At 42.4% G+C, this 21,760-nt stretch overlaps 1 protein-coding gene and 1 long non-coding RNA gene across 3 annotated transcripts in view; both read left to right on the forward strand.

Moving 5' to 3' along the window:
• Window positions 1–2,243, forward strand: LOC144680954 (uncharacterized). Its single transcript, XR_013576650.1, has 3 exons — window positions 1–222; window positions 715–830; window positions 1,854–2,243. It is a non-coding gene; the product is annotated as an uncharacterized LOC144680954 (long non-coding RNA).
• Window positions 2,244–14,624: 12,381 nt separating this feature from the next.
• Window positions 14,625–21,760, forward strand: part of nr2e1 (nuclear receptor subfamily 2, group E, member 1) — a 47,125-nt gene continuing 39,989 nt past the window's right edge. Inside the window, exons 1-2 of one of the 2 annotated variants that reach the window (XM_078542529.1) lie at window positions 14,625–14,768; window positions 16,136–16,499. In XM_078542529.1, the coding sequence (XP_078398655.1) occupies window positions 16,475–16,499 (25 nt within the window). In that variant the 5' untranslated portion in view covers window positions 14,625–14,768; window positions 16,136–16,474. Of the gene's footprint in view, window positions 14,769–14,831; window positions 14,944–16,135; window positions 16,500–21,760 lie in introns of those variants that run through there. The other variant, XM_078542528.1, reaches the window with a different exon arrangement.

Consider the following 21,760-nt stretch of genomic DNA (forward strand, 5'->3'; position numbering starts at 1 on the left):
AAAACGACTTGAATTTTGCGTTAATGTACAGGTAATGTATAGTGAATGCAGTAACTTAGATTATTTTTTAGGGCGGCGTTTTTTTAACCTTGTTCGGGGTCAAAGCAACGCAACTCTTGCATTTCACGCCGCGAAGCAGCGTTACTGGTCAAGCTTGAAAGAAACTACAGACTAAGTACAAAGTTAAAACGAAAACCAGGAGCTCTGTAAATCTGAAACGAGGTGCGTTCAAGTATCAGTAAAAGACGGTTTGAGGCGAGCCCAGATGTTCTAGAGTTTCTTGTTTGGGGTCATGCCGAGGTCGTGCAAGGTGCGGTAGAAATGCAAGTTCATGCCTTTTGTTTTCTTATTTCCTGTTCCTTTTTCGCTTTCGGGGCGAGCACAATGCAGTGGAAACATCTCGTCGGGAGATTACATGGCTTGTTTGAGTGTCCTGATGAAGTGGTCGCACCCTATATATCACTGTAATACTATATCTTATAATCGTTTTAACAACGGCTTTAGGAGATGCTCGTGGCGCCCACTCCCTGCCGATGTGTCCCAGTGCTGATGAAAAGCCATTGGCCTAAAACGTTGCCTCGGCTTCTCTTTCCACAGACGCTGCCCGACCTGCTGAGTTTTGTTCCGGCGTTTTCTGTTTAGATTTCAGCATCCCAGCATCCACGATATTTTGCCTTTGCGTTAGTATTTAATTCGCTGTCGTTTCTTTTGCAGGAGTGCCCACCTTGAAGAAACCCTGGCCTTCCCTTTGACAGTCTCTTTTAGCTTGTTAAATCTTGGTAACATCAGCAACATCTTCCAATTCTGATGAAAAGTCATCGATCCGAGAGGTTAATTCTGTTTTTTTCTACCTCCACTGATGCTGCCAGACCTGCTGAGTATTTCCGTCAATGTCTGAACCTACATACGTGGCCTGCAAGGGGCAATGACACTCGCCAAGTGAAGTTACTGGGTGAGCCGAGCCCAGCTCCTCTGTTACTCAGTTATAAGTCACTGCCCCTTTCGCCGCACTAAAGCCAATTATTAAAACACCGACTGATTCTCTTTCAACCTCTAACCATCTCGTATGTATTTCTGAAGATAAAATAATCTCGTTTTATTTTTAAAAAAAACTTGATTTCATAAACACTTATCCAAGAAGCTAAAGATGGACAATTTAAATAGACAACCTCCAATCTGATGGATACACAAAGGCAACAAGGCTTGAATTTTCCCCCTAACTATTCTGCAAGTTTTCGGCCCGTCATTAGTCCATCCTGATCTGTTATATGAAATTACAGGAGGACTGATACGCCATAATTTGTCTGCAGTGATCAACCTTTTCCTAAGAGACTGGAGAATACACTAACTTCCAGCAATTTTTTTTAAAGGACAGGCATCTCCAACAACTGCAATGAGTTTTCTCAATAGTTCATAACGCTGAAAGGGGGGGGGGAGTTGGAAGTCGTGTTTCAATACATAACCGAATTCGGGGGATGTGCCAACTCGTGTCTCCGGGCAATCAGGTGCAAAGTACAAACACCACAGGTAGCTGTAAATACCTCTACACTGGGCGATGACAGGTTTTCACTAATGGACACTGGCAAACCATATATGGGGTGTACCTGAGGAGAGGTGTCGGAGGAAACTGATGAAATTAAGATCGAGATGAGCACACCTCCATCGAGCGCACACTCTAGATTTAAAGCTTCACTTTTCTTGCAACTCGGCTACGCAAATGAAAGCGCTTCTTTACAATTGATCGTGCATTAATATTACAATAAGATTCTGCTCCAACAGAGAAATGACCCGCTTGTGCCAACACACCTGGAAATATTTTTATTTCTAACCTTGCTGTTTTTTTTCTCTCTCAGTGTGCATTTTAACGTTGCGACAACCGCCGACAAAGAAGGATGTCGCCTGTTCGGTTACTCTTGACTATCGAGCCACAGCACCGTTTCTCTGCCTGGGATTTGCTTTTTGCTTCGTGTTTGATAGTAACACCGAGAGAGCGGATCATTGGATACCCAGTCTGAAACGCACCGTTAAAAAAATAGGCATCACCAGGAAGGAGAAATGCAACGGGACGTTTAATTTCTTCAAAATTAAAATAAAAAGCAGAGTGCAATATTGATTTTAGAAAACGCATTTGAATTTACAGCTCTTTAACTTTTTTTTTTAAGGTGCAGCAGGAGTTAGTAAATGAGAATTGCAAAATGAAATAAAGGACGTTAGGTTCCCTGTAAGATCTTTCTAAAAGCCAATATTCATTTTTTTGTGTATTGGTTAAAGTAATCAGGATTTTTTATATATAAAAAGGGAAACCGAGATAACAGGATTTCAGCATATCATTAAGGATAACATGCAGTTAATTTTGCATGAATGTAATCGTGCCTGCAATGAAGTGTTAATTTTCATGAGATACCGAGCCCAGTATAAGAGGACAAAAATCACTAATTAGGATTGCAGAGTGTCTTGTGAGCTTCAAGCACCATTTCAAGTGCTTGGGTGATGCAGAAATGCTTTTATGCAAATCTATGGCAGGACATTACAATTTGAATTTTTATAAAAATAAATGATAAATATATATATAGAAAAATAATCATTCAGATGTTAGTGGGACTTAATTAAAATAGGGTGCACAGCAAATTCAAATCGATCTCTAGTTTAAATTCAAATGTGAAAAAGGGAAATATAAAGGTGAAGAGCGATTGGGATGAAAGGGTCTTTCAATTATGAGGCTAAATGCTCAGCTAAATTCGCTCTCTTTTATTAAGATGAGCCCCGGGATGGAGGTGCATATTAACGTATAATGTGACAGAGTCCAAATGGGTTTTAGTTACTTATGTGCACTTGAATATGCCTTTCTGAAGCCAAGCCTGCCAAAAGAGACTTCTGACGTGTAAAATATGGATTAATGCACCGTAAACATGGTGGGGGAGGGAGGGGACCCAAAAGAAACTTAGTGATAGTTGCAGAATTTTAACAAAAAGTCTTGCATTTATTCGAGGTCGATAAAACCACTCGACTGCCCCAAATGCTGATGTATCCAACTAATTTTAACATCAGTTGTAACAACCGGAGAGGTTACACGGCAGAGGTGCGCTAGGGCCAGGCGCACCGGGATGCGGAAGAGATGATCTCTTCTAACATTCCTGCTGGCACAAGTAGGGATCAAAAATCATCGATCGTGTAAGGCCTCGAAGTTTATTTTTAAACGAGACAAGTATCTAACTGCAGTGACTCATACGGCCGGTGTGTGTACTGCCAGCTGGGCATAATTTTGAATTGCAAGTTGTCCGGTGTACTTAAAATGACATGGTGGAATGCTGTGTGACTATTTCTAATCCTCCAGACTTAGCTCTCTTTATTATGTAGAAAGGCGCCATACCCCATGTTAATATAAAATAAAAGCACTCTATATGTAATGGCAATAGTGGATGGGAGATGGGGGGGTGGGGGGGTGGTTGTGCCAAATGTGAGATCTTTTAGGCTAAAATATTACTCTATACGTCGTGTGAGTCTCCCAACCCACCACGACCTCATATTCTTCTCTAGGTGTCTGACTCGAATGACAAAATAGCTTATTTTTCACTACATAGCTGGGAAATGTAGTGACTGATAATAGAGATTTCTCTTTCATTTTTTACGCTTGACTTAGTTATTGTTGCTTTTCTTTTCCCGTGATTCCTTCAGAGGATTAGCTCTGACTTCACCACTATTCGCGGTCAAAGTGCCCCAACTCTATATGACAATTGACGTGGATCAAGGGATTGCTAAGAACTGATTTGTGCCAGCCAACTCATCAAGGAGGTTGTTTGAGGCGCATAATAAAGGCGTTTTTGCTGAAACGTATTCAGTGAAAAAAAAAGGATCCGCGCAAATTGCCTCTAACGTTTTAAAAAGTAACGCTCAGTTATCAATAGCTTTTTTGACGGATTACAATTCTGGGAGTTGGGAACTGGAGCAAAAGTAGCCGTGATTTCACAACACGGAGACTACAGTCATATGTTTAATCTGCTTGGAATTTTAGGTAGATAATTGATACGTGATATATGATATTTAGTGATGGAAACCCGCCACAGATGTGGATATTGCTAAACAAAGTGAAAGGGATAAGTAGGTAATGGGGTATAACGGAAATCGACAATGGTGTGGTGACTGTCACAGTTTGAAGAGCTTTAATTGCATTAAATATAATGAGAGCATCTTTTTTTAAAAAAAAAGAAACGAAAAATCGCCTATCACTTTTATTGCCAGCCTGTTTGTGGACAGGCGTAGGGTCCTCGAGTGAAAAGTTGTTGAGGGATGAAGTTCTTTTTTTATTACCTAATCAAAGTTAATCTTCCCTAAGTGCGTGCTGTCTGCCTGCTCAGTAAACTGGGTGATTCTCCGGGGCTTCAGACAGGGCGATAATTAACAAACACGCAGCCGAGGGAAGCGCACAAAGGCGGCTTTGACTTCCTCGCTGCTGGTCGCCTCAAAGATGGTAGCACATCTACTGCTCGCCCAGCTTTGTCCCGGCCTAACCCCACCCCCCTTCAAAAAAGACACACAGGAGTGAGTGGGAGACGTCTTGTTTCATAACAAGACACGAAGCTAACTTATTTCAACTCTGCTAAACTAAGAACCATGCTAAACCTTGCTGACAAACTCTGTTAGTGGATGACGTGACGTGGTGAGGTATGGGAGGGGTGGGGGGGTGGGGGGGAGGTTGGTGGGGGGAGACCCCTGGAAAAGTGTAGCACGCCACACTCTGGCCCGCAGCAACACCGGCTTTAGCAGTTGCGGATCAAACTAATCAAACTTGTCAGCAGAGCGCTGAACGTTATTACTGTGGTTCAACCCCCACTCTCTAACCACCCCTCACACACACACACACACATAGACAAGTCATTCGTGGTTCATTCTGCAGACTCCCGGAGGTAGCCCTTTCCAATTAGTACTTGCCGAAGCAGCTAGCCCGGCTTGCGAGAGAGCACCTCCGGGGTGGCGCTTTGGTTTGCACTTTCGTGAAATTGCTCTTTAAATAACTGTTTACCCCCTTGTTCGTAGCCAAGTCTCAACCTTTGAAGAACAACGAGCTCGCATTTTTTTGCGTCAGGGCTCATTCACTAGGGTTCTTTGGTAGGACTTTCTTCTTTTCAATTCTCAGTGTGTTACACCAATTAAAGGACGACGTGCTGTAAATGTAATGGGCTGAGGGGTGATTGTTTTTGACAAGCAACAAAACACATAGATCCACCCATCAGATTAGGCGATTCAAGGGAGGTTCATGCTGGTCAATTGCTTGAATGGTTCATGAACTGTAATTCTGGGACTCGTGTGAAAAGGTCTCTTTGAAAAGGGAACGCGCAGCATCTGCAGGGAATGAGTCTAGCAATGGTCCTGGTTTGTCATTAGGAAAATAGATACCATCCACCTCATTTCATGATACTAAACACACAACTGCTAGAGATGACTTTCTGAAAAAAAAAGTACCTGGAGTTTAGTCTTTGCACAGTAATCGTTGATGTTTAATCTTCGAATAACTATTGTCGAGTCAAATTTGAACAGTTTGTCTCGTTCTCAAAAGTCTATACAAGTGTCTTTTAAATGTCTTAAGGCTGCAGTAATATGACTTTTCCTGAAAACCCACGGCCGAGGTCTGAGACCTTCAACAAAAGATTGGTCTTTAAATACCCGCTTAGCATTTATTAACTTCCTTACCAATTGTCTCTTCCCAATTGTTTTGAATCATTTGTATGCGTTATTTGAGCGTATTTTGTTTTTGGGGGAGTTATCACTGAAATGTAAGATGTATGAGACTGAAGTTTCAAAGTGGGTTCAATACCCTCATGTCCCTCATAGTTTTAATCACATTACAGCATAATGGAATTTAACAAATAATATATCTCATAGTATGCTATATTATTCCATTATATATTATTCCAAAACATATCTATGAGTCACATAGACCCCAAATCACGATAACCTTATTTCCTTTGCTTTATTGTAATTATTCCAGCATGCTAGAAACATAGTCAAACATTGAAAACAATGAATACATTGAGACAGGTTACTAGCAAGCCAAACAGGTAGGCAGTCAGTCATTTGTCAACAATTGGGGTGTCCTTTTAAACTGTGTGTAGTGTGATCATATTTGTAATATGACCATGTTTTTCATATCTTTTTAAAAGCAATTACCAGCAACACACCATGATTTAGGATTTATGAAAGAATTGAAAGCCAAAGTAACTTAGTATGTGTTTCTATGTGCTTCAGTTGGTGGATGTATATAACTCTACACACACACACACACACACACACACACACAAAGGTATGAGTAACGTGTATTTCATTTTAAATGCAATTAATGCCAATGAAGCTGATCCATTTTGATGCACAGTGACAGAATTCATACCTGTATACCATAAACTTATAGTTGTGATGTTTATCATTTTATTTATACTTAGCTTTGTCAGCAGGCTACCCCTTTAGGAACATAGGAAGTAGGAGGAGGAGTAGGCCATGCACTGTTCACTGATGATTGCATAACATTCAGCACCATTTGCGACTTCTCAGAAACTGAAGCAGTCTGTCTCCATATTCAGCAAGGCATGAACAATATCCAGCCTTGGGCTGAAATGGCAAGTAACATTCATGCCACACAAGTGTCAGGCAATGACTATCTCCAACAAGAGAGAATCTAACCATCATTCATGCTGTTCACTGGCATTACCATCACTGAATCCCCCACTATCAACATCCTGGGGGTTATCATAGACCATAAACTGAAATGAACTAGCCATATAAATACTGTGGCTACAAGAGCAAGTCAGAGGCTAGGAATGGTGCCCAAACGAGTTACCCACCTCCTGACTACCCAAAGCCTGTCCGCCATCTATAAGGCACAAGTCAGGAGTGTAATGGAATACTTTCCACTTGCCTGATTGAGTGCAGCTCCAACAACACTCAAGAAGCTGGTTGCCAACCAGGACAAAGCAGCACGCTTGATTGACACCCCATCCACCACCTTGAATATCCACTCCCTCCACCACCAAAGTGACAGCAGTGTGTACCATCTACAAGTTGCAGCAACTCACCACAGCTCCTTTGACAGCACTTTCCAAACCAGCGACCTCTACAACCTGGAAGGACAAGGGGAGCAGATACATGGGAAGACCACCACCTGCAAGTTCCTCTCCTAGCCACACACCATCCAGACTTGGAACTATATCACCCTTCCTTTACTCCCTCCCTAACAGCACTGTGGGTGTACCTACACCACAGGGACTGCAGCGGTTCAAGCAAGCAGCTCACCACCACCTTCTCAAGGGCAACTAGGGATGGGTATTAAATGCTTGCCTATACAGTGATGCCCACATTCCATGAAAGAATATATATATAGATTGCCCCTCCAGTCTGCTCCACCATTCAACTAGATCATGGCTGATCTTCTATCTCAAGGCCATTTTCCCGCACTATCCCCATATTCCTTGATATCTTTAATATCCAGAAATCTATTGATCTCTGCCTTGAATATGATTGAGCCTCCACAGCCTTATGGGATAGAGAATTCCAAAGACTCACCACCCTTTCCGTGAAGGGATGTCTTTCTATGCAACTTGAATACTGTCTGTTCCTAAATGTGTCAACAGGTAACATTCATTCTCTCCCAGCATCCCAGAACCGCTCGTCGCCTTGGATCTTTCCCTCTGACACATCAAACCTATACTCGGCATCGCTTTCCCTACCCTTGTCATCATAGGTTGCACCGTGAGCCATGCCCTTTCATTTCTGATTCGCAGTTTAAAAACCTGAATATAGATTAATCTAAAGTGCAGTTAACCGAATCTTGTCGCCGGCCTGTGTGACATAAATGGCCTTTAGATTGCATGTCATGTTTAAGATTACAGGATATTTATTCACGAAGGCTAAAAATGAGTGCTTATGACGTCTGGTATACCAGGCACACTGCTAACACTGATGCACAATGCCTAGTGTTTACTAATCCATGTCTATTGTTGCATTTGGAGGTACTTTCGATGCAATAATAACTCTTTCAAATGTTTTAATTGAGTGTAGGCAGAGACTAATGAGAATTCAACAGACGCAGCATAGGTTTGGTGCGATTGCTGAATGTGTCCTATCAAGGGAAGGGGGAGGGGAAATGGACAGAAGACAGTTCACAATGTGCAGAGCATTGCCTCAAAATAAATAAATAGCTAAGAGTACGCGCGTGTCAACAATGCGCGGAGGGAGGCAGCCTTCCACTTGGAGCAATTAAAAATCAGTCCTTACAACTTCCAATCTGAACCAAGCCTCTGAGAAATGATTCATGCTCTGTTTCTATGATTCTATAGTTGCCACAAGTGTACAAGCTGAAACCGCAGAAGCAGAGGCGCTGGTCATCTACAGGGTGCGAAACCTGGGCGCTACAATATTGATTAACACTTCACTTTGTCAAGTTAATATGTGGAGTAAATGGAATATGCAGATATGTATCAGACGAATGTATATTCATTTTTTGTAATATGTATTACACCAATCTATGGGCTGTTGCCCACGGTTGTTCCTGTAGTTATTCCTGTTACAATGCCAGATGCAATGGCCATAACATAATTGCTAGTATTTGTCATATAGGCGTGGGAATTCTTTTATGAACTGACCGAGTGATATAAGACGATGAGTTGATATAAATATAAAACGTAGCACCCCAGTCAGTCGATTACGCCACAGCATAAAAGAATCGGTGAGTTAATTAAACACAGACAATTACACTGTATCAAGTCTCTTTGGTTTTCAGTTCTGGAAGAATGTTTTCATGTTTTTTAGCTTGACAAACAGCCGAGATCTGATGAGAAGGAAAGAGTCAAGCAAGGCTGTGCCTGAGAACCGAAATGTGAACTTTCAATGGTCTGCCAATTTACCGGGTTACGTCTCTCCCCACAGATTCAGTCGATTACATCATGGCCAAAGTATGTTTAGATGCCCTGAGAGTCAAAGCCGTGACAATTGTTGGCTATTTAATTCGACTGTATTCCTTGAAACTCATACTCACCGATTTTGAACAGGGGGGAGCTCTCTCCTCCTCGGTTTAACTGAACGACATTGTTATTGAGGCGGCCTGATCAAACCGTTGACCGCCAACCACAGGTTTTATACCCTACAATAAAGCCACCTTAACGATTTTCCTAATTAATAGATAACATCTCCCACTAGATGAGAGCTGATGTATTCTGCTCCAGCTTATTCTTTGTTAACCTCCTAATTAACTTTCGTAGGTCACTCAGGTCTCCCCAACCTAAAAGTGAAGGGAGGCTTTGTGCTACGAGTTGTAAACTTACTTTTTTGGCCCGAACGAGAGATTAGGCACAAAAAGACTCAACTTAGGGCTGATTGTGGCTGCACACAGCATATACATTTCTGCCAGGATCATAAACCCATTTTGTGTTCACTATTCTCCGTGAGTAATTGCGGTTTTAAAGAGGAGTGATCTGCCTTGCTGCTCTGCATTTTGAAATGGCCACAAACATGTATACCATGCCTTATTTTAATTGTTAGAAGTTAAGTAATAGCTTGGCTAAATCAACTGGATGAGCAATGTTACAAATTGTCACATTTATTTGACGGAGATTCCTGAAATTGTTCTGCGCATTAATCTAACATTGTACAAGTAGCCGCACGATTGAAGGTTTCCAAATATAATTGTAGAAATGTATCAGGTCCAGGTTTTAACTGAAATACAGTCAGTGAAATATAAACTGCTGCTTAGGAATGTTCCCCCTCCAGTGATGAATGAAATCTAGTATTTGGCTGTACAGTACACGGCTTTTTCATGTGATTCTCTGTATTGAGGCAAATCAGCATTTGCAGCAAATCCTTTGCACTTTCCGTGTGCCAGTACATTCCTGCACTTGTGTCTGTAAGAAAATGCAATTTTCTCACACTCATTAGAGACGTACCTAGACGCAAGGGAGAGTCAAGCTCCTAGTCTGTCCGCCATTCCGACAAGTCACCTCATAGAGCAAAAACACGGGGATGATTTTGAAAAGAAATTGACTTTTGTTTCGAGTTTGTGAAAACTCGGAATCAGGCCGGGCACAATGGGACTCCCCGTGGTGCTGAATGACTGGAGCCATCTCGAATCAGTCAGCCAAGGCACCAATTAATCCGCTCTTTGTGAGCTCCGAGCCAGCTCGGCCACAGCCACCACACTGCATTCGGCCATTGTTCAGACCTTCATGTGGCGGGATTTATCCATTTCAACAGGAAAGTTTTGTCTAAAATAGTTCGAGCGGAAGTTTCTCACTGACAATTTGCCCCAAATAGATAGATTTGCCGTGGCCCGACCTGAAGCAGGTTCGGCAACAGTGTTGTGCAACATTACAGAAGTAAACCTGAGTCTTGTTTTTATTTTTGAATTTACTCTAACCGGTACCTTTAAGGTGTTGGTGATGGGGAAATATGTGATCAAAGGGGAGCGGCCCTTGGAGTTGGGTTTATCAAACTGAACGGCCCCCTCGGACTATCACCTGGAACATTTGGTTACTCTTCGGTACCGTCTGCATTTAGTTTTAACATTAAAACCTGTCGTAAAGCCAATTGAGGATGCAGACGTTTCATTTCATTGCTATCGTTTATTATAATATTTATTATTGGCGCCGTTCATTGCAGGACACAAACTACAAACACTCCTCCTAGCTGGGATGTGATATTGTATTTTTTCGGGGTCAAGTTGGTTCCAAGATATAACAATGGGAGAATTTTTCCTCGCAGACTCGAAAATCTAATGTTTGAGCGAAGCGAATCCACCCCACTCCAGGGCTCCCTGGATTATCGATCAGCTGGGCTGAGTGACTGAGGGGACCTGCCGGTTGTGGCTGGGATTCTTCGCTCTTTGTGCCTTGTATAACCCTCAAATCAACGCTCTAACGCGTCGGGTGATCCTGGCGGGAAACATTGCCCTGTGTCCCTTAACTACTTGCTGGTAGCTTGTTCAACTCCTAGGCTTGGGGTCCCAAAGGCTTTCTTGTGACCAGTTTGTTCTTACATTCTTCAGCTTTAAGTGTTACATGGGGAAAATGCCTCATACTGGGCAAACAGAGACTAACCTTGTGGATTCCCCAGTATTTCAGTTTGGAGATCCTGCTGCATGCTTACATCGAATCAGAGAATGGGCCATCGTGTCCGTGCCGGCTTTCTGCATGGAGCACCTCACCTTGTCTCACTCCCCTGCCCTTTCCCCCTAGCCCTGCATCTTTCTTTTATCTTCAGACAATGATCCAATTCCCTTTTGAAAGCCACGATTGAACCTGCCTCCACTACACGGTCAGGCAGTGCATTCCCGGTCGGGCTGCACAAGAACATTTTTCTTCCTGTCTCCGTTGCATCTTTTGCCAATCACCTTAAATCTGTGGTTTCTGGCTCCTCAGCCTTTTGCCTGTGGGAGCAGTTTCTCCCTAACGACTTTGTCCAGACTCTTCATGATATTGAATACCTCCACCAAACCTCCTTTCCATCTTCTCTCCTCCAAGGGGAACAGCCCCAGCTTCTCCAATCTATCCACATTACTGAAGTTTCTCATCCCTGGAACTATTCCCATGAATCTTTTCTGCACCCTGTCTAATGCCTTCACCTCCTTCCTAAAGCCTGGTGCCCGGAACTGGGCACAATACACCAGTTGAGGCTGATCCAGTGGTTTATAGAGGTTTATCATAACTTCCTTGTTTTTGTACTCTGTGCCCTGATTTATAAAGCTTAAGATTTGGTGTGCTTTATTAACCGCACTCTCAAACTGCCCTGCCACCTTCAATGATTTGTGCACATACACCCCTGGGTCCCTCTGCCTTTGCATCCCCTTTAGAATTGCACCCTTTACTTTATATTTCCTCACCTCGTTTTTCTTGCCATAATAGTTTCTGAGGTTATCAGATAATCTCTACCAGTTTGTAGCACTCTTGCCTCTTGAGTCAAAAAGTTCTAGGTTCAAGTCCCACTCCAGGGCAAGGGCAGAAAGATCAAGGCTGACCCTCCAGTGTAGTACTGAAGAAGTGCTGCCCTGTTAGAGGCCCTGTCTTTTTGGATGTGATGTTAGACCAGGTTCCATCTGCCTGCTCGGGTGGATGTAAAGGATCTCGTGGCTCTGTTTCTAAGAGCGGAGGTGGGTGGGGGTGTTATCGTTTGGTCAATATTTATCCCTGGATCCACATCACACACAAACAAACAGATTATCTGGTCATTATCACATTATTGTTTGTGGAAGCTTACTGCGTGCAAATTGGCTGCCGCCTTTCCTACATTTCACCAGTGACTGCACTCCAAAGCGCTTCGTTGGCTGTAAAGCGCTTTGAGACGTCAGGTGGTCGTGAAAAATACGATATAAATGCAAGTTTTTCTTTTCTTTTGCTTTACACATTTGGCTAAACGACCCGGTCGTGTTATCTGACTTTTACATGGAAAGCAAAGAAGCCCCTCATTAAGCGTAACCAAAAAAACATGGCATTTGTATCCTTACACTGAGTTTCATTTGGTTGTTTGCAGTTAAATAAATCAGCCACTTAGCACAACCCGGAGCAAAAGTCCCGAGTTGAATTTAACTGGCCGACATTACAAAAGACTACAGGAGAAGGGAATATTTGTTTAATATCGTGCAAGTCACACTTTAGAACGTCCCAAAGCGATTTACTGGATGTACCTTTTAACGTGTAGTCACTGTTGCAATGTGAGAAAGGCGGCAAAGGTCCCACAGCAAGGTCTCACAATAAAGCCATGTGACAATGGTCAGGTCGCCTCTTAGTGATGTTTGTTGAGGGACAAATACTGGCCAGGACATTGGGGAGAGCTCCCTTACTCTTCTTCCAAATAGTGTTATGGGATCTTTTACACCCACCTGCGAGGGCAGATGGGTCCTCTTCCAATGTCTCACGATAGCACCTCAGACAGTGTAGCTGTCTCAGTAACTGCGCCGAAGTGTTAGCCTAGATTTTTGTGCTCAATATCGGAAAGGCGCTGCCAGGGTATTGAGAAGGAAGGTGTGTGTGCATGCTGCAACAATCGAAAGTAAGTAAATTGATTACAACGTAAAAGTGGAGTTTTCTTCCAGAGACACGAAGTTGAAATAACATTTGCAAATTAAACTGAAATTCCAGTTCAAGCGCCCTGGATCGAGGTTTGAAATAGGATAGAAATTTGTCACCTGGACAGTACATTTCAGATATGTGGTATTTTTATGGTTCAATATATTTTCATTTGCAATAATAAAACCAGAATTTCTTGCTCGATTCTTTTTCCAAGACAAGCCTTGGATTCGTCCAATTTATTGATGTAGGTTATATTGTGCTTTCGACGCTTTTTACCTGGAAGGGGAGAATGTAGGGTCCGGTGTGAGTGGGCACTAGCCTCTGCAGATTGCGGTATCTTGATGTCCATGTCGAGGTGCTAGGGGGTATCACTGGAAATGCAATAGCTGGAAATGAGACAATGGATACACTGGCGCAAAGCATACTTCACACCAAATTCTTATAATTGGCATTACATGTAGGTCTGTATATATATTTTGATCAATGAAAGACAATTAAATCTCTTAGGTTTGGTCAAGATAGATGGACAGACGCCCAGTTGAATATATACCGATTTTCTGGATAACTTTTAAAATAGGTTATAGTGCAACACTCAAACTTTTTTCTGACGATCTAAATTGGCATTCTACTTTATCAATGAAATCAGCCCGATAGTTGTTTATATTTTCTTCCTGAAGTTTGATTTACACTTATTGATTTTACAGTCGATTTTATTGGAGGTGCTATGCTTAACCCTAGATTCAATGAAGTATGGCGCTGTAAGACTTTCAGTTCCTGTTGTAGATTTGTTCCAAGAAGTTCCAAACATTCGATAGATTTCGCCCCAAAATAAGCTTGTATTTGTTTATCAGGAGTTGGAGCCACCATTTTAATTTTTCAATTACATATACCAATTGCACTCACTTTTAATGTTTTTGTCGCCCAAGGAAAATTACTTTCAAATTCCTTCAGCCAATTAGGTCAATAGTTTGAGTTGGAAAGTTATTTTTTTTTTTCCTGCACTGTTAGAGTTTGTGAACAAACGCGCGTTAGCCTGGTGAAGACTCCCATTCCCCAACACTTGTGCGGACACCAAACAGTTTTGACGTTACTAAGTGGTCATACAACGCTGCATATTCTGAACACCGGTGGAAATTTGAAGAAAGCTCGGAATAGATTATGTAGCGACAGTGAAAAATCCCAAAATTATTTCAGGAATGTCGCTTTAAAAAGGTTTCGGGTTTCGCAAGAGGTACTTGGCAAAATTGAACAAAACACTGCATTTGTCGCATTGTATATGTATATATAGTTTTCACATGTGTTCTGCTTAATCCAGTCCAATTTGTTGCTACTTTAAAGCACAATGAACGATTGGAGTGATAGCATCATTGGATGCCCTGGATTACAGATGAAAGTAATGATACCTTAACCTCACTGATCTGCACTCAAGTTTCCAAAATGGCATTAAACTATCTTTATAACGTGGGATTTTCGCGGGTCATGTGACTGGTGATGGCCGATGGAGGCGGGTGGGTGGAACTGGCTGCCACTGCATTACCCAAGGAGATTTATGCTAGTCACAGAACAAGATAGATAACCGAGCTCACCTTAGAGGGGCTCACAGTCAAACTCGGCGATAGGTTCGGACAAGAGGATTTGCAGCAAAGCCAGGCCCATCAGTCCACCGTGACCGATGTTACAACGCAATCCACTTCACCAAAGCCGCGGATCCCCGCTCGTTATGTCGTTAGTAACTGTAGCAGATTAAAAGTGCTGACACTTTAGTAAGATTTGCGGCGCCCGGGGCTAAAACATTCCCGAGAGCGAACAAGAACAATGCGCTGAGCCTTTAATCACAAGCAGCCTCGATCGAGTGATAGCTCAGGAGGAAAGTATCGAACCTCACAACTCCATCAGGGAGGTTAGCCACCTCTTGCTTCACGGGTTATCACCACTTTCTTCCGACTTCACTTTCAACATGAAGAGCTAAGGAAACTCTAGCAGGGGGTCTTGCCCCACAGCAGTTTCTGTATCATTTGAAGTCGGTAGTAGATAATTTAGAGAGATTGACCGACCTTTTCATGCGGCATTGAATCAATGAACAGTTTACAATAACGGTATATTGTATGTTCATTATTGCCATACTGTAAAAAAAAAGGGATGTTTTCAATATTAGTAACGCGTCACATAGTCATTACATTGGCTGCGACCTTCCAAGATTGGACTTGCCGCCCTTTAACAGCGCCTGGCAAAACATTCAGAAGTTTTTGCTCTTGTTTCCTTACTGAGGTTGTGAACCTTTGGTGATAACAGCCTCTGGCTGGGGACGCTCAACCACAAACCTTAAATCATGGGGGAGGAATGTTACATTTAACCATGATACTCATTTCTACTCAGGTTATCCATAACTAACAGGTACAGAGAAGTTTTACACATTAATATACATTTCTACTCACCGGGTTGTGGTCTATAGCCAAAAACTGGAGCCTTAAACTACACTTTATTGAAATGAAATAATGCTGTCAGGTTTATTGCCGAGGACGGTGTGTAGGGAGCAGTACGTGTGCCTGCTCCTGTTCTCCCTCCAGTTTAACAACATGGTCAGAGTGCCTGATTCAAAAGTGAAACATTTTACTGCGGAGATTTCTCTCTCTCTCTCTCTCTCTCTCTCTATTTGGATCAAATGACAAAGTAACAGCTCCCTCCTCCCACTCCCTTCTCCCACCCCCTCCACCTTTTCGCGAGAGAGAAAAAAAAATCTCATTGTAACTTTAAAACCCGGGGAAAGCTCAGAAATGCAATTGGCATCTTAAAAGCAGAAGGGTACTGACGTAATCGTGTAATGGGGGGGTGAAAGAAAAAGCAGGGAGAGAGAGAGATGCACCGTGGAGGCTGGGGAAGGAAGTTTTTACCCGCGCTGATTCCTCAAACCTGCTGTTTGTGTGAAAAGCGCTGGTGCCCTCCGCCAGGTCCAAGAGGACACAGTCACTAGCCAGTCCCCGACTGCTTAAAACAAATCATAATCATTTGTTTCACGTTTACCGGAAGCTGCTTCTTCTCCTCTGTCCGGTCAAATTGAAAGTCAGGACTCTTTTTTTTTAAACCGCTGACAGCTCCGAGGGTCGGAACTTCCAAAAGGCTTTGATGCATGACGGATGGACCCGGTGAATTCGCCGACCAAGCCCTTGCCCGCTTCACACAGGAGAGACAGCGAGAGCCGGCCGCTGATGGAGGTCACCGGCTGAAGGCTGACGGGTGGGGAAGCGGCTGATATTATTCGAAGTTACCGTTCGGGCTTGCGGTGAGCAGGAGAGCCCCGGCGGGGTGATCGGCGAAAAGGAGAGTTACCGGATTCACTTGTGTGCCACACTGTGTTGGACCCGCCTCATGATACAGCCCTGCTGGCGGAATAGACGACATCCCAGCCAAGTCTCAGCTCAAGGACCGCAAGAATGAGCAAGCCCGCCGGATCAACAAGTGGGTGATGTGTATTAAAATATGAATTTGTTTGGCGATTTCAACCTCGGGCGGGAGAAACATCTCAACGATGTGTGTTAAAATTGCTGCCGGGTTGGGGAAAGGGGTGTGTACAAGATTTAATTATGATACTTTCAGCTCAGACTCTCCATTACTTAAGAAGCAAATCTCGCCGTGCTGATTGTTTGTCGGATTTTGCGATCGAAATTCAGATTGAGAATGTTGTTTTCGCTGAACCTCGGGCTCCAATAATTGACTTCTCGACACTTGTAAACACTTGCGACCGACAGCGCAGGGCTTAGTGAGTTGAAATATTGGTCCGCTAAACACCTAAGGCTTTATCTGGTGGGCTGTGGGGAGAGGGGGATTTGTTCCAAGTTTACGGATCCCAGCTTTTGGTCGCTAACATTAAATAGCTTTTTTTAAAAAAAATCTATTCTCATCTCATCCCTTGCCACGAACCGATCGGATCTGTGCACGGGTACCAGACCAATAGATAGAACTTCTGATTCTAGTTAGCGAGGCCCAGGATCCGGGGAGTGGTGCAGAATAGTTTGGTTTATCTTTTAACTCTTGTAGCACTTTTTAAAAAGAGAGCGAATGCTTCTATGTCCTGGTGGATTTCTCCCTGCCCTACAGAAATAAAACAGTTAAACTGGGAGACTCCTGCTCTGAAACAAAAGCGAACCTTCTAGGTTATTGTCTTTCTGTTACATGTCAAGCACATGGGATCGATGTTTACCTTTCCAGACTTACCTAGCGCGTTTTCACCAATTCAAACAATTCAACAGCCTCACAGTTTAATGTCCAGCTATAATTGCAGATTTCCCAAATCCAGAATTACCCAAACAGAGAGTCCATGATTTAATTTTAAAGGTATAGGTTATATCGAGGATTATTATTGGTACCACACATATTTTATTTAGGATAATGCATACACGCTGCTTCTCACGGTACTGAAGCATTATTTAGTGGTAACTCATTTCTTAAACTAGAAAGCAGTAACTTGATTAGGAGATTCTACCATTGTACAACATTGATTACATTTACTTAACGCGTTTTTTCCCTCTAAACCCAGGCTTTGCAGGCCAGAGCTGCGTATTGAAGGGGTTGAACAGCAATTTCATATTTTCCTTAACCCCGGCTATGCTGTTAGTACTGAAGGACTTGAAGAGGGGTAATGTGTAGTCCTAAAATCGGCGGCCGCAAACAAATCGTAGGCCTCTATAAGGAAATCTTCATAAAGCTCAACTCCATTTGGGGTGAGAACAATTAAAAAGCCACATAAAATCATTCCAGGCGTTACTCCTGATTTTATAACGAAGCTCGCCGAGTATCCCATCGCATGAAGTATTTTATCCTCTATAAGACCTGCACACAAACTCAAAAAAGTCAAAGCTTCAGAGAGCTGAGCGGTTGCTAATAATGAAAATTGCGCCATTTGCAACCAGGTTATAAAAGGCACAATTCATAAATCAGCCTCAGCCTGGAGGCTGAGACGGAAAGGAAGGCAATGTGTGTTTGCCCGTCTACCGTGTAGATCTAGTTACAACGGTTTTGAAAACAGAGTTAGTGTTCAGTTCAGCATCACAAATAAAACTTAGAGATTAAATACGGGAGTGTAACTAAAGAAAAAAAATACAGATATTCGTGATTAGAAGCGAGGCAGACTTAGATTACAAAGCCTTGTATTCGAAACAAATGGAAAACCACCAGCTAACAAAACTACCTTACGGTCTCCAATTCCCCAAATTTTGTATATAATCTCACTGTTGGAGCTGTTCTATCCTTCAAACACAGCGACTGATCTCTACCAAGAGAACCAAACGCTCAATTAAAAAGGCGAAGTCTAATTGGTTTCATTTCAACAAACGTAGGTTCGTCTAAAGAGGTGACTATTTTGAAATGTTAACTTTAGAACTTTATCCAGAGATCCCACTCCTGCCAGACCAGGGTACATTGGGGGAAAGTCATTTCTCCAGTAGATTCCAATATTGTCTCGCGTAATGTCATTTATATCTTTTTTTGATGTGCGAAAATTTTCACTTCTCACTTTCTACGTATAAATATAAATATTTCCAGTGGTTTTTATTCCTGAGGCTATGATTTGCTAAGTGCTCTTAACCAGAATCGCTGAGTTTGTTTTTTTTCTTCTTCTTGATGGGCTGTGGCGACACTGGGAGTTTTATTCTCTAACTCTGCCTGTTAGTTTATGTGGAGCACAAACAAGGGCGCTGTATGGGTGGCAATAGAAACCGACTCGTCCCCCCCAACAATCACTTTCCTCGAATCAAAGATAACTTCTTTCAACGGCTTATAACGTTGAGGGTAATTACAGTAATAGAATATGCCATATACTTTTAAGTAATAATTACACACAATAAGTGTCAAATGGCCCCCTACTGACAGAAGTTAAAGGCATGTTTCCTAGTGAATAAAATCGTGTTTCTTTTTTATATTTTACACATGTCAAGACTAAAGCAGTCGATCGCCTGATAAGACAGTTTGCTTTGTTAATCATGGTACTCGGTGGAAATTTCTCTTCACTTCCAAAGTCACTCTATTTGCCTGAAATTGATTTGTTATATTCCCAACGCGTGCACATGTGACATTATAACGGAGAAGTCCAGAAACAATAAGGTTATACCTCTGTTGTACAGGAAATCGTGCGTTATAGGTTGAAATGAAACTGAAAACCGCCAGACGCAGTTACATTGTATTAAACAGCACTAAAAGGAGGATATTAGTACATATTTTCCACTGCTCGAAGTTATATTTCAAGCTTTTCTGTAGTGAGAATTCTTAAAATGTTTTTAATAGTTTAGCTTTAGCACAGATAGACGGTTTCCTAAATCTATTTTCCTTCACAAAAGAGACATGAAACATTGAGTAGTAACTTGAAATCTTTGGAATTGTTTCATTTTTTTTTGAACAAAAAGCTATATAGAATTACTGCCTGATCTTCATAACATTGTTGGCAAGAATTCGCAGGATTGCACCCAGTTTTGATCATTAAATACGCAAGACTTTTGCAGATCAAAGTTACCTCCTCCCCTCCCAGAATCTATATACATATATCTAAAGATGAGTCAACATGTTTAGCTTGGTGAAGTTGCGAACAGATAACGTCAATAAATGAATGTGTCTAGTCTCAATTTATTTTATTTGCAACATTGAGAAGTTAATGTGTGGGCTGGGCTTTCCAATGCGAAATGAAACTGACGCCACACGATTGGACCTTCTCCCTATATATCGATTGATTTTCCCTGGATGCATTCTGGCGTTTCCGAATTCCCATGCTACCGTTTTTGACGGGTCACTGGTAAATCAATGGGCAGCTGGGAACATGTTCACATAATTACACATTTACCAAATTATTTCATTTCCACTGGACACTGACGTGTATCCAGAGATCCGACAGAATAACTGTTTAAGTAAGATTTGATGCTCTGTACCTTTCCTGTCCTGGCTCATTGTGCTACTTTTGAATTCCCATCTTTGGAAAAGGTTTTAATCCCCCCCCCCACTATAGTCCTGTTTTTCTTCAGCTCTTGTATGAAGCAGCTGTCGGGGCTCATTTAAAAAAAGTCATGACAGCTTGTCCTCATTGGGAGCAGTCAACGAGTTCAATGGGAAATCATTAACTCAACACGTTCTCTTCCCAATGTCCCGTCTCTCGGAGTTTGGCCATCCCCAGACATTGTTGTAGCTCCCGCTGTCTGTACAGATCCAGTCTCCCAAAGTCCCCGCCTTTACATTCCCATGGTCTGCGAACGCAACCTTGCGACAGAAAAGCTCACACAGTCGCACCGTGCTGAGCAGCCAACCCTAAAGGTGCGATAAGGACCCTAGACAATGAGGCACATTACAATGCTGTAGGCATCCCGACTAATGAGGCCTTTCCAGCGTCATGGAGGATGGGGTTCGCAATAGTTTTTAATATCAACTGACTGCTCCGATCAAGGGCCGAATTGTTACTAACTTTTCAGTGTAAAATTTAACTTACAGCCGCAATTTTCCAGCCCCAAGAAATAAATATTACACCCATGGCTTTTCCCTCGTCTGTTATGTCAATTCTTCCCCTGACACTTAAAAGTTTGTTCTCGGGAAGTGGCAAAGTCAGATTTATTGCCCATCCCTATTTTTTCCCGACAAGCTACTGGCAAGCCTTCTCCTCGAAATTCCCCTGTCCTTGTGGCAATGGTGCACCCAGCCATGTTGTTAGGCTCGTAAATTCCCCTCACCTTTCCCTTCACGTTTTTGGCTGCATTTCCCAATCAATAAACGATTCCCCCGAAGAAACATGTTGGTACATTGAAGTGACATGATTGGCGAATTATATACAGTGGTTCAAATGAAGGGACGCATGCAAGAGTGTTAATTTTTCCCAACCCAACGACCATTCAAAACGTGCTTGTCATTGTTTTAAATATATATTTTCATGCTTTCTTTCAAGAGCCAGAACGGAGAGTCGTTTCTGGCCGTTTAAATGTGACATAGCAGAATAACTTCTCAGCACTCGGAGCAAACTTCTTCTCAGCTTGTATTTAAAGATCACAAGTTGATTGGATGAACACAAGCAACTGCTGTCAAACTCAATAGGGATGTGCAGTCACAGAATGGTGGTTGTTTTTTTTTGGTGAGAAAGTAGGTCGATTCCATGAAAACCATTTCATTTTTCTGGAAGATCTCGGTCCCCTTCAGATGTTGACATTTACACTCGTGGCTGCAAACTGCATCTAGTTAATGCTGGTATAAGCCTCTTGCAACCATGTTTATACAATCACTTCCTAGTACAATGAAGGAGTCTCATTGCCGCAAATCTCCCGGTTTGATACTAATTAGTCCTGATTGATTACTAATGTTACATGCAATGTGGCTGAAAGTACCTCTTTGTTGGCATAGGTCTGGGTCTATCACGTATAAAATGATTTCAATGGGTTTTAAATGATAAGATGTCAGAAACCAGTGTTTTAGCATCTGGTGTAATTTATTTCGTCTAAGTCTGGGAGGCTTACTTGAATTTAATTTCTTATGAAAAGACAAGCTTGTGGCTAAAGGAATTCGAACATTATACCGCTATCTTATTACCAGACATCGCGAAAGGCTTCAATATTTCACTGAGACGGTGATCGCCCTCATCATTTGTAAAACTTTATAATCAAGGTTGGGGCGAGAGTTGATTATTTGTTTCTAGTGAGACCCTAAGCGCCCTGTTTAAGCTGTGTTGCTGATTGTGATTTTGCTTTGAGTTAACCCGC

The sequence above is a fragment of the Cetorhinus maximus genome, chromosome 5, assembly GCF_964194155.1.
Source record: "Cetorhinus maximus chromosome 5, sCetMax3.hap1.1, whole genome shotgun sequence".
Lineage (NCBI taxonomy): Eukaryota > Metazoa > Chordata > Chondrichthyes > Lamniformes > Cetorhinidae > Cetorhinus > Cetorhinus maximus.